This window comes from Daldinia decipiens, assembly GCF_022478715.1.
Source record: "Daldinia decipiens strain CBS 113046 unplaced genomic scaffold F4813scaffold_4, whole genome shotgun sequence".
Lineage (NCBI taxonomy): Eukaryota > Fungi > Ascomycota > Sordariomycetes > Xylariales > Hypoxylaceae > Daldinia > Daldinia decipiens.
In genome coordinates this window covers 60,152-71,105 of record NW_026054547.1, presented here as the reverse complement: position 1 = coordinate 71,105, position 10,954 = coordinate 60,152, and the positions used below count along the sequence as shown (strand labels likewise).

The 10,954-nt window shown below is 47.0% G+C and overlaps 6 protein-coding genes across 6 annotated transcripts; 3 read left to right on the top strand and 3 right to left on the bottom strand.

The window, feature by feature from the left end:
• Positions 1-56: 56 nt before the first annotated feature.
• Positions 57-1,490, bottom strand: F4813DRAFT_385659 (methionine aminopeptidase; the record flags this gene model as incomplete). Its single annotated transcript, XM_049246284.1, has 5 exons — positions 57-154; positions 237-783; positions 837-1,156; positions 1,209-1,257; positions 1,353-1,490. 5 exons carry the CDS (start codon positions 1,488-1,490, stop codon positions 57-59), a joined length of 1,152 nt encoding a protein of 383 aa, XP_049103089.1.
• Positions 1,491-2,735: 1,245 nt separating this feature from the next.
• F4813DRAFT_346527 (glycine cleavage system H protein-like protein) lies at positions 2,736-3,828 on the top strand. Its single transcript, XM_049241851.1, has 2 exons — positions 2,736-3,140; positions 3,282-3,828. Exons 1-2 carry the CDS (start codon positions 3,014-3,016, stop codon positions 3,683-3,685), a joined length of 531 nt encoding a protein of 176 aa, XP_049103088.1. The 5' UTR covers positions 2,736-3,013; the 3' UTR covers positions 3,686-3,828.
• On the bottom strand, positions 3,762-5,427 carry F4813DRAFT_346526 (porphobilinogen deaminase). The gene has a single exon (XM_049241850.1). The coding sequence runs from the start codon at positions 5,057-5,059 to the stop codon at positions 3,995-3,997; it is 1,065 nt and encodes a 354-aa protein (XP_049103087.1). The 5' UTR covers positions 5,060-5,427; the 3' UTR covers positions 3,762-3,994.
• Positions 5,428-6,455: 1,028 nt separating this feature from the next.
• F4813DRAFT_218445 (uncharacterized protein) lies at positions 6,456-7,612 on the top strand. Its single transcript, XM_049239768.1, has 2 exons — positions 6,456-6,903; positions 6,965-7,612. The coding sequence occupies exons 1-2, from the start codon at positions 6,642-6,644 to the stop codon at positions 7,180-7,182; spliced, it is 480 nt and encodes a 159-aa protein (XP_049103086.1). The 5' UTR covers positions 6,456-6,641; the 3' UTR covers positions 7,183-7,612.
• A 544-nt stretch (positions 7,613-8,156) lies between these two features.
• F4813DRAFT_346505 (uncharacterized protein) lies at positions 8,157-9,166 on the top strand. The gene has a single exon (XM_049241849.1). The coding sequence runs from the start codon at positions 8,275-8,277 to the stop codon at positions 8,932-8,934; it is 660 nt and encodes a 219-aa protein (XP_049103085.1). The 5' UTR covers positions 8,157-8,274; the 3' UTR covers positions 8,935-9,166.
• On the bottom strand, positions 9,147-10,599 carry F4813DRAFT_399193 (uncharacterized protein). The gene has a single exon (XM_049248146.1). The coding sequence runs from the start codon at positions 10,247-10,249 to the stop codon at positions 9,359-9,361; it is 891 nt and encodes a 296-aa protein (XP_049103084.1). The 5' UTR covers positions 10,250-10,599; the 3' UTR covers positions 9,147-9,358.
• Positions 10,600-10,954: the final 355 nt, after the last annotated feature.

Here is a 10,954-nt window from a genome sequence, read left to right as displayed (position 1 = left end):
TGTTTTTTGAAATAACTACTGAAATAACTACTAGGTTAGTATCGCTAAAGTAACAGTCAAACATCCTCCGGCGTACGAACAGGGCCGCCAGGCGATGTTGGTAGCCGAGCAGTCAAGATCTCGACGCCCGTCTCGGTCACCAGCAATGTATGCTCTAGGATATATATGTCAGTCATATGAATTCTCCGAACGCATATAAATAGATGTCTAAGAGTTAAGTAGGTGGGTAAACTCACCGAATTGCGCCGACTTCTTCCCATCAATCGTTGTAATGGTCCAGTTATCAGGCCATGTCACGAATTGATGCTTCCCCAAAGAAATCATAGGCTCAATGGTAAACGACATTCCAGGCTTGCAAACCCCAACAGCCTTGTTCCTAGCGTAGTGAGGAACATTAGGTGGGCTGTGGAAATGAGTGTTGACGCCGTGTCCGACGATGTCCCTGACGACACTGCAACCTTTTGATTTTGCATATTTCTCGATGACGGCGCCAAAGTCTCGGACCAGATAGCCGGGCTTCACTACTTTGATCGCTTCTTGTAGATATTCCCTTGTTGTCTTAACCACTCTGATGGTATCGGGGTCTGTTTTTGCTTTGTCACCAACATAGTATGTTTCGTTCAGATCCGCGTGGTGTCCTCCGTGGTACAAACTAACGTCCAAGTTTATGATGTCGCCATCGACGAGTACACGCTGGTCGGGGATGCCGTGGCACATCACTTCGTTTATAGACGTGCAAAACGACTTGGGATAGTCTTTATAATTTAACGGGGAAGGATAGGACTAGATATAGTTAACACGGCAGAAAGCTCGAGGGTTAGTATAAAGATATTTACATCACGTTCTATACAGAGTTTATGACAAAGTTCATCAAGATAATCAGTGGTAATTCCAGGTCTGACTTCGGCTGCCAAGAGGTCCAGTACCTCTCGTCCTAGTCTACAGACCTTACGCATGGCATATTGTCCTTCGGCATCAAGGGTGTCGATCTTATTCCTAGTAAGCTTTAACTCGCTTGTCGGGATTCCCATTTCTGCATAGTCTGGATGCCGTATCGTCTTTGGGACTTCGCGCCTTGGAGAGAGGGGATAAACCGGTCGTAATGGCCCGGTGAAGTAGAATGAAGGGAATGGATTATACGTTCCCGTCCCGGTCGCTATAGCTACATAGTTTAGAAATACTCCCGACATGATTAGTTTGATAAATACCATTTTGCGTCTTATTTAGGATAGTTTTATGTATCTTCTTGTGTTCGGCCTGTTATATAGTGTTAGTATTCGAGATGATCAGGTTAAAGATCCTAGAGGCGAATGTCTGGAACGTGTGGGTTAAGGTGCCAGGAGGGGCATTACCCAAGCACCTTTGAAGCAGTCTTGTGAGCAAAAGTAGCTGTTGTCGATACCCAGCTTCAGGCATGTTGGGCATTGTAAAGATTCGGCCTTATTCTCGCAGCCTGCTGAGAGACATGTCTTCATAAGGTCTAATGTCATGCTAGAAATTTTACTAGGTTGCTTGGATCTAAGTGACAATGATGATCGTAATTGAATATTTAGAATTTTGAACGAGTAGCGCTGGAGTTGAGATAGAAATTCCAACAATACCACGATGTTTCTTTCTTGGGGGCCTTCGCCCCTTTCCTCCCTGCCCAAACATATGTCTTCCAAAGGGCGTATGTACTGGCATCGGGTCCAGGCCAATCACACTAAAGTATCCCATTTAAATTTGATTTATTCATCAAATTATTTTGCATACTTTTTTGTTAAGATCCTTTATTTCTGTGTTATTTAATTAGGTATGTATGCGTTTGTTTTCCTTTGTAACTCTAGATGTGCTGTTTGGATTTATTAGTGACTATCATGTAAAGAGTATTTGGAGGCGAACCACCAGCATTACGGCTAAATATCTAGGAACACTTGGATCGCAATTCAGAGTACTTCGGACTTCATATAGGCATCGCTAAAGCTTTGATTATTATGCCGCTCATCTGGGCACGGTTCGTGTTGGCCTCAGCCAGTATTTTCTTCCCACCAGACCCGACCTATTTTTCAAGCAGTGGAACCTTTATACTGTCCCACCCAAGTATGATATTGGTCCTCCTTAATTGCAGAAATGCATAGACAACTTAATAAGTAGATTGCTATGGCGGTAATGAAGAGACATAAGGATATCGAATTAAAAGGCGCTTTGGGGGGTGTTTACATAAATCTAACTACCCAGGATACACAATGATGATAACCGACTTCTACTGCGGCATAGTAACTTATGGGCTAAGTCTTTGGGTCATAGAGCACTACTAAACATAAAATGGCTCTAACTGCCCATTTGTAAACGCCTTTGGAGATAGACTTGCTTCCAGTTCCATATCTCCTTTAACTTTTACCCTGCTCTCTTTATATACTCTTATACGTACTAACCTAGGCCAATGAGATGTGTTTAATCGTCCCTTGCGAATAATTGAGTGTCTCCGGTACTAAGTAAAAGTGTTCTTTTTCAAGTAGCACGCCTTTGATCTTATCGAAGCATTTTCCATATAAAAGAACTATGGGAGTTTCGTCCATTGGTTGTATGGTATATTTTAATATGTACCTAAATACTCCGACTGAGCGTGGATATGCTTATAATGATGTTTCTTATCAATTGAGATGTGGAATAACCCGGAGTTTTCATCATGACGCGGGGCAATTGAGGAGTTTGGATTGGCTAATACCTTATCGGATCCTGCGACAACGCACTGTACGGCTCGGTGAATGCTACACTAAGATAAACAGTGCGGATTCATATATCGGGCAACTGTTCGGCGCCAAGCTGAGGATCGTACCAACATTTGACAATTTTAAAGTAGTGGTATGTATCATCGATACGATATCAGTACCAGTACCTGTACCGACACCTGTACCGACACCTGTACCTACCTAAGCACAAAGCTTCGAAACAAAAAGCTAGCTTCGTCAAAGCTGCGGTCTACAACATCTCCCCCTCTTACGAACTATCGTGTCATACTCCAACTCCCATAATGGCCTCAATCGCGCGATGCCTTCGGGCAGCTAGACCGTCGACCTTGTCTCGACTAGCACAAGCACCACGCACAAGATCCAATTGGCAACCAGCGACGCTGCGAGCTTTCTCTGCTTCACCGATAAGTGAGTTATCCGATGTCGCCCTTCAACCAGGCCACCAAGGCCACCCGAGTCCCCAAAATACCGCTTACAGACGCTTGCACGAGCACACCTAAGCCTAAGCATTGCATTCTTGTTGCTGACCACCATTAACCGCCACCGTAGGAGATATCCGCAAGTACACCAAGGACCACGAATGGATCGATCTGAACGCCGAAAAGACGGCTGGCGTAATCGGTATCTCGGAGTACGCCGCCGAGGAGCTGGGCGACGTTGTGTACGTCGAGTTGCCGGAGGAGGGCAAGGAGGTTAGCGCGGGCGACGCTATCGGCGCCGTCGAGTCGGTCAAGAGCGCCGCCGATATCAACGCCCCAATCGCTTGCAAGGTTACCGGCGTCAACCTAGCCCTCGAGGAGAAGCCTGGTACCATCAACCAGGTTCCCGAGGACGACTCGCACGGCGGCGGTTGGATCGTTAAGGTCCAGGTTGGCGAGCAGGGCGCCAAGGACTTCGACGCTCTTATGGACCTCGAGGAGTACAAGACGTTTACCGGCTCGGAGGCACACTAGACCCGTATACGAGAGGGATGAGGAGTTCTATGTGTAAGTGATGTGTTATGGGGGCGGGGGCGCAGGGGGCAGGGGGCAGGTGTTCACCGGAAATGGATATTGGCATTCAACAACCAGCGAGTGGGACAGAGACGGGCTCAACCTTGTATCATAAACTCGTTTCGGGTATTCTCATCGTCATGGCGAAAGCATCCGCGCAGATTCTACATAAAGGCTACATAGAATGGACGGCTCAAGTCTAAAAAAGCATCGTCCGCAATCTTCCCTTACAAGCCCAGATTTTGTATGCCCCCGTTCTATATGGTAACTCTACGCTGGTACCCATGGTTCCGCCTTATCTTTGTTGGCTTCTCGTTCCTCATTTATCACGTCTAAGATCTTTTGCGCGCCGTTGTCCGTCAGCTGCTGGGCTACTTTCTTGCCGAACGCAATGGCCTCCTCCCGCGTCTTGATCTCTTCGACCTTTTCGGCATCGGCGGCTTCTGTGCCTTCGACGTTGACAACTGTCCCTGTTAATCTCAGCGTGTTGTCTCCTACCCATTTAGTCTCTACGCCGATGGGAATACTACAACCGCCTTCTAGGGTCCTCATGACACTTCTTTCTGCTTCTGCCGCTAACATGACCTGGACATCCTCGAGGGGTTTTAGCAAGTCGAGCGTCTTCTGATCGTCTGCTCGCGCCTCGATGCCTAGGCCACCTTGACCAACGGCGTGCAGCATACCGCCGCCCTCCGTAGTGCTGTCGAGGTATTGTGCGATGCGCCCGTCCAGACCCATCCGGTGTAAGCCTGCAGCGGCTAGGATCAGCACCGAGAACCCGCTGTCTTCGGCGTCGAGCTTCTGAAGCCGAGTGTCGATGTTGCCGCGCATGTCCTTGAACTCCAAATGAGGGTACCGTCGTCTAATTTGCGCCATGCGTCTGACGCTACTGGTTCCAACGACGGCACCCGCTGGTAGGTCTGCCAGCTTCTTGTATTTGTCTTCTAATCCTTTCTTGACGACAACAACATCGCGTGGGTCCTCTCGAGGCGTTACGCAGGCCAGAATGAGCCCCTCTGGTAGCGTCGTCGGCATATCTTTTAGAGAGTGTACAATGATGTCGAGCTCCCCTGCCACAAGTTCTGCTTCTAGCTCGTTCGTCCATAGCCCCTTGCCACCGAATTTGTACAACGCCGTTATTTTATCCTTATCCGCTGTCGAGTGCATTCCCTTGATCTCGAAATCGACCGTTGGGTGTAATTGCTTTAGAGAGGTGGCGACATAGTCGGCTTGATTCAGGGCCAGTTTTGACTTGCGCGTGCCGACCCTGATCGTGAGCTTCGGCGCCTCTGACGTCGACGATGTTATAACGGTTTGTGTAGCGGAGGTCGACATATTTTCCTACGGATGCAGATGGGAAAGCACAATTAGGATTGCTAGAGGACTTTTAGGTAAATATGTAGAATTGGAATTGGAATTGGAATTAGAATCGGTGCTCTTGCAAGCCTTGTTCCTGCATACATGTATGTTCAGGGACCTAGTCACTGTCGGAAGTACCTGGTAGGCAAACTTGATTGAGACGAGGCCGGAAGTTTGCGCGGGCTTCGCGGGGTCTAGACTTGGTAGAGCGGGAAGATGGAGGGGCAATTTCAAAGTCAGCTGCGGGGCGTTTCTTATCAGGTACTTCCGTGTCTCGTATATAAGGCGTGCAATTGAATGTACCTATCGATAGATCTAAAGTTTTTTTTTTCTTTTTTTTTTTTTTCTTTCTTTACATTAGACCCTTGATGGACCTGCAGGGGCAATCGGCATCGGCCCGCATGTCCATCGGCCGTCCTCCGCTAAATGAAACCTTCCGTCTTTTATATTTTGGTATTAGAACTGCTTACCGTATAAGAGATTCATCGAGGGAGTTTAGTTTAAAGCAATTCTACTCGGACAAGCCTAGCAAGGCTAAAACAGTAAGGCTGTTTCGAACAATTTTACGGGATGTTTTTCCTAATTCCCGAAGCAACTCCCGATTCATGGAACCGTGTATGTCCGTAACTTGAAGTATTATTAGGTAGCGAGCCAAGGCCATTCCCCTATTCGGGTATAATATTTCCAGACAAGGCATCATCGCAGTTGGTGCTAGGGATGACTAGCTCCGAGTATGTAGCAGTTGTCCTATACCTTCACATCAGCAACTTGGCCAGACACCAAAATCGTAAAACGTTCTCACAACCACGTCACCTTACTAACTAACCTCCATATTATTCTCTCGATTCGGGCCTTCATAACAAGTTCTAGAATCATATTCACACTAGGCAAGGACTCACAGCATACATTGGCTACATCTTGTACCACCGCTAGTTGCTCGATTATGCAGGGCGGATACGCATATCGAGATGCTGTTCCTGGCTTTAGATGTCTGGCCGACGTTACAACACTCGGTATAAGCCTCTAAGCCTATGGATTCCAACTTCAAGTACCACTTATCTATCTGCTTTAATACAATGTGCGTGATACCGAACTTGTCAACATATAGTTGCCGGTAATCATTCCTAAAATAGGAAGCCCACAAAGTTACACTTCGTTGTGTCCCCGCGCAATGCAGCACGAACATATTGAGATAAACCAACTTTACAGTCCATCTAAGATATACATAGATAGTCAATATAGGGCGGCTGTCACTCTCATGGTTCGCTTTTCACTTCCGCATGAGGCATCCGATCATATCACGAAGATGTCTCACCAGAGACGTGTCGTAGTCTTTGGACATCTGGGTCGTCTGCCGCTTGTGGCAATTGCTGCACTGGAATCATAGTATTGCTTCGTATTCTATTATTGTATATATTCATTCGAGACAGCTCTATATAAGGCGATGGATGATGCGATATTTAGGGGTCACTGCGAAGTCATCAATAACCTCGTCTCGTTTAGCTAAGAACTGCCATACATTAAGCACGTCCTTGGTGCAGTTCCCCTCTGCTCCAGTATGAAATTTCACGTCATTCTTCTCGGTCCCGGCCTATTAGCCGGTTCTTCTCTGGCTTTGAGAGGACCGGTTCCGCGGGTTGACTCGGCGGGTTCTTCGCTCACGCCTTTCACTTCGTCAATCGGCCAGTCTCCTTTTCCGGCTGGAGCCTCTTCGTCTACATCCGGCGTGGCCCCTGTACCAAGCGGTTCCCAGGGCATTGGTCCAAAGTGTGGTAAAGGCTATACCTACTGTGGCTATATGCTCACTGAAAGCGGTCATAGTACGATCCCCGGCGGGAGGGTAGTCGAACTAGGGAAATATTTACTTACTAACTTGTATAGATTTTGCACCTAATGATATCAGCAAGGCTTATTGCAATGGCCTCTCGGAGCTCTGCACAAATAGCAAGCCCAAGACAAACGTTTCCGAGGCTGTCTTTGTCTGCATGAACGAGCAGCCGTCTAGCGTTGAGCTCTTGTGTGCCTGCAGTAGCAAATGCCGCAACGACGCTGACACCAACTTCATCGCCCATTGCGACAAGCCTTGCATCAACGCATGAGCACGGGATAGGATTTAAGCATACGGAAAGGGGTGAAATGGGAGTTTGTTAAGACATCCACCTACTTGACGGGATGGCCGCTGTGTGGTTAACGCAAGCTAAAAGTCGTAGTATGCAACGTCACTCGTTAGTTACATGTAATCCGAATTCTACTCTGCTTATGCTTATTAGCCTATTCTATGGGTGATCCTTTGGTTTCTATCGTATGCTCTAGCCATTGATTGCCCTAGTCCATTTGCGCACTGTCTCAGGGGGTAACAAAAGGTCAATGACGTACGGAATATTTTGAATAGTATCTCATTTCCGCCAATTATTAATCAAATACCTTTTCCATGATGTCACGGCTCTTCTCGTGGCGTATAGCTGTTGTGATGAAGAGTATGTATCTAGCAGTAGTGGTACATAGTATGAAATATATCACGATACCTCCTAGTTCTCTAGGTTACCTCTATTGTCATAACTCAGAAACCACTCACTAAACCCCAAATATTGCCTAGCAGTAATACAACATATCATGCGTCGTACCGCGCTATTTTAAGAAAAAGACTAATCGAGACGTGATCGACTTCATTCGGATTGGTCGGCGGCTGTCCAACGGCACAGTTACCGCGCCGCCTCGTGATCTCAAGCTCAGCCTCTAAACAAACACAGTCCAGATCTACATGGATGAAGGAAAAATTAGTTTTCGTCCAATCAGCAGACATCTTTATAATATACGTGGGTCTACGATCTCAAGACATTCTTACTTAGGCCGCTGACGGGTGACCGCAGCTTTCGTGTTGACAATTTTGACAATTGTTGGCTCGCGTTGTCCGAGATGCCTTGACGTTCCCGATGAAGAATTGGAAATGTGATTCTCTATCGGAATTGGTCTCTATGTAACTAGCTCGGGCTCGTGCATCGCCACGACAGATGTTCGGTTACGACCGCCAGGGGAATACATATAAGGTCGGGATGATCTCTCTCGAATAAAGAAAAAAAAACCATCTTTCAATCAACCAATACTTCAAACAAATTACATATTAATACCTAATACATTTAATTGATATTTCATACCCTTAATATCGTACTAAATATCACATAATATTCAAAATGCTCGCCTCAATCATCACACCTCTTACCTTCCTCGCCCTCGCCGGTGCTACTCCAGTGCCTCGGGCTACCCAACAACTCTCCAGATCTAAAGGTTTCCACCTCAAGGCAGAGCTCCGAGACCAGACCAAGGATTTAGAACCTTCCGTTGCGGGCACTTACCTTTCCGGCATCCACGTCGGCGCTGGTCAGAATATCGCGGTTGTATCTACGAGCAACCCTGACACTTCCACGCCTTACTACAGCAACGGCACAGAAGCACAGGGCTGGGTTGACGTTCTGAACGACTTGGGGACTGACTTCCCGTGGGGCTTCATCGTACAAGACTCGGAAAGCACCGATGCTACCTACCCTGGCGAGCACGACGCGAGCATCAATGTGGGCGGCGGCAGCAACGGACTTACGATTGAGAAGTCCGGAGACTCGGTGGCGCTCAGTGGTCTCGCACCCGGCTACTACGCCATATGCGACCGATTCATCGGCTACGTGCGCGCAAACATTCAAGTCGTGCGGTACGTGTATGAGGGCGAGACTCTGCCGGAGAACTGCGCCCCTGTCAACTTCGTGCCCCAGTGCGCGACTCTGAACGACCTCCCCGCCACCTCGGAATGGACCCACGACTTCGTCCAGGAGGTCGACTGCGCTGTCCGCTCTGCTTAAGAGGTTTATGATAAGGGACTGCTAGGGATATTGGAGAAGAGAAGTGCGGGAAAAATATAGGAGTCGAAAACATCTGTATTGGGATTTGATACTACTAATAATCTAATAGAATGAGGCATAAAGTAGGAAAGCACACGCTATGCTAACAGTCGCAGTCATGCCAATAGGGCACGTTGGCTTATTTAAATATCGAGAGGTATCCCTTCGATACAATAAACACCGTTAAGCATCATTTAGCAAATCTCCAGTGATCGTTCGTGATTCTAGTTAACTATGCCATATCAATACTTTCGACTCGGCGACTTCGTAGCCTTTACGCTACTTATCATAACCTTGGGGTTGTGTTTAAAGATTCAAGGCCTAGGCGATAATGCTATGCTCTCCATGGTTTCGCTTCGGGTATTACTCCAGTCAAACCTTGAGGTTACGAGTTACCCTTCCGGCGACTTGCTTGCAGGGCACGAAATTCTTCATAGGTGCAGGTGGTAGGTAAATAGGGGTGATTTTCTGCCCAATTGTCGTACCACTCATAGCCCTCCATCGACGAATCCGAACTTACACTCGCTCTTGATTGCGGACGGTAGTACTCATCATCTTCAGTATCATCTTCCTCATCGTCCTCACCATTGAGTGACGGGTCGGAATCCTCATCTAGTGAAGGACATTTACTAGTTAGTGAGGGGCAACGTTTTTCGGCCCATGATGGCTGTGGCCCATCGGGGCCGAACGTTGATGGTGGAAGACTATTAAGCCATTCTAATACATCTTGACGTATGCCGCCAATCCTCTGTTCCAGCCACCATCTCACGCCCTCTAAATCATACGTCGGGTTCGGACCTAGTGGATCATTCCCTCCGATATGTATATGAGCCACGGTCCATCGCGAGCCGCTTAATATCCATCGTTCGTGGATATTAAAGTCGATATAAAGCCGCAATACTACTTCATCGTATGGTTTAAAAGCGATTGCCTCATGGAGCTGATCACGGAGAAGCTTATCATGGTGTATAATGATAGGCATATCATCATCATTGAGTCCATATTTCTCTGGGCCCTTTGTTCTAACACAATTCTCGCACCTAGTGAAGAATACACGTTCAAGTCTAACATATGCGGGGTCAAAGTTTGGGCAGTTCTCGGTACAAGCCAGTGGCATCGGGGGACGGGGCGGCCCGCCACGTTCAAGTTCCTGGAGTGCCCAAGTTATCTTCGCTGCGTGGCAGAGGACGAAGAACCTCACTAGTAGAAGGGTATTTGGGAAGGCATTTGAAAATTCCTCCTCGCAGCAGATTTCCAGAGTGACGTGATAACACATGAGTGATAGTTTCGTTGCACGGTAATGGGCTACGAAATCAGTATCAATTAAACCCCGAGGGTAAAGGAGCGAATGGTAAAAGTATTCTTACATAATCGGGGGATATGGCATATATATATGCCCAAAGCTGTGGCTCAACAACATCTATCAACAGTATGTGTAACAGAGAACTTGATCAAGGGCAATCTAGTTGTTGGTGAACTGACAAGGATGTGATCATCCGTACGCTTCGTCTTTCCTAAACAAACATAATGTATTGTAACTAACGTACATTATTATGAGGTTGGCGACGGAGGATGTGTTTACCTTATGTGATAGATGTGTTACCTATCAAGTTGTAGAACAGATAGCATTGTACATGTCACGATCTTCCCAGGGAGAGTAAGCAACGGGCCCTTAATAAACGTCAGGTGGTAAGATTAGGTAGAATGTATATGCCATCCCCAAGGACGTTTAAGTACACAGCCGGAGGTTTGGACGTAGCTGTGTATAGGACTACCACATAAAGCCCTTGTTCATCATGAGTTGGAAATTATGTTCTTGGTCAAACATGACATCCGCTTACCACCCGATACATCAAGTAGAACACCACCTTTGTCGTGTTTCTACTCATACTCTTATATAGTCATTACAGCCTAGTAATGTGTTCATTGTTAAATAATCTTATCTTTTATAATGTCATATTCTCTAGAAAGCAGTCATATA

What these genes read in the sequence shown, in the direction of transcription:
- F4813DRAFT_346526 (XM_049241850.1), bottom strand. Translation starts at nt 5,059, where the DNA reads ATGTCGACCTCCGCTACACAAACCGTTATAACATCGTCGACGTCAGAG.
- F4813DRAFT_346505 (XM_049241849.1), top strand. Translation starts at nt 8,275, where the DNA reads ATGCTCGCCTCAATCATCACACCTCTTACCTTCCTCGCCCTCGCCGGT.
- F4813DRAFT_218445 (XM_049239768.1), top strand. Translation starts at nt 6,642, where the DNA reads ATGAAATTTCACGTCATTCTTCTCGGTCCCGGCCTATTAGCCGGTTCT. An exon ending in GCTCACTGAAAGCGGTCATA is followed by an intron (nt 6,904 to 6,964) that starts GTACGATCCCCG and finishes TAACTTGTATAG; the next exon opens with ATTTTGCACCTAATGATATC.
- F4813DRAFT_399193 (XM_049248146.1), bottom strand. Translation starts at nt 10,249, where the DNA reads ATGTGTTATCACGTCACTCTGGAAATCTGCTGCGAGGAGGAATTTTCA.
- F4813DRAFT_346527 (XM_049241851.1), top strand. Translation starts at nt 3,014, where the DNA reads ATGGCCTCAATCGCGCGATGCCTTCGGGCAGCTAGACCGTCGACCTTG. An exon ending in TTTCTCTGCTTCACCGATAA is followed by an intron (nt 3,141 to 3,281) that starts GTGAGTTATCCG and finishes CCGCCACCGTAG; the next exon opens with GAGATATCCGCAAGTACACC.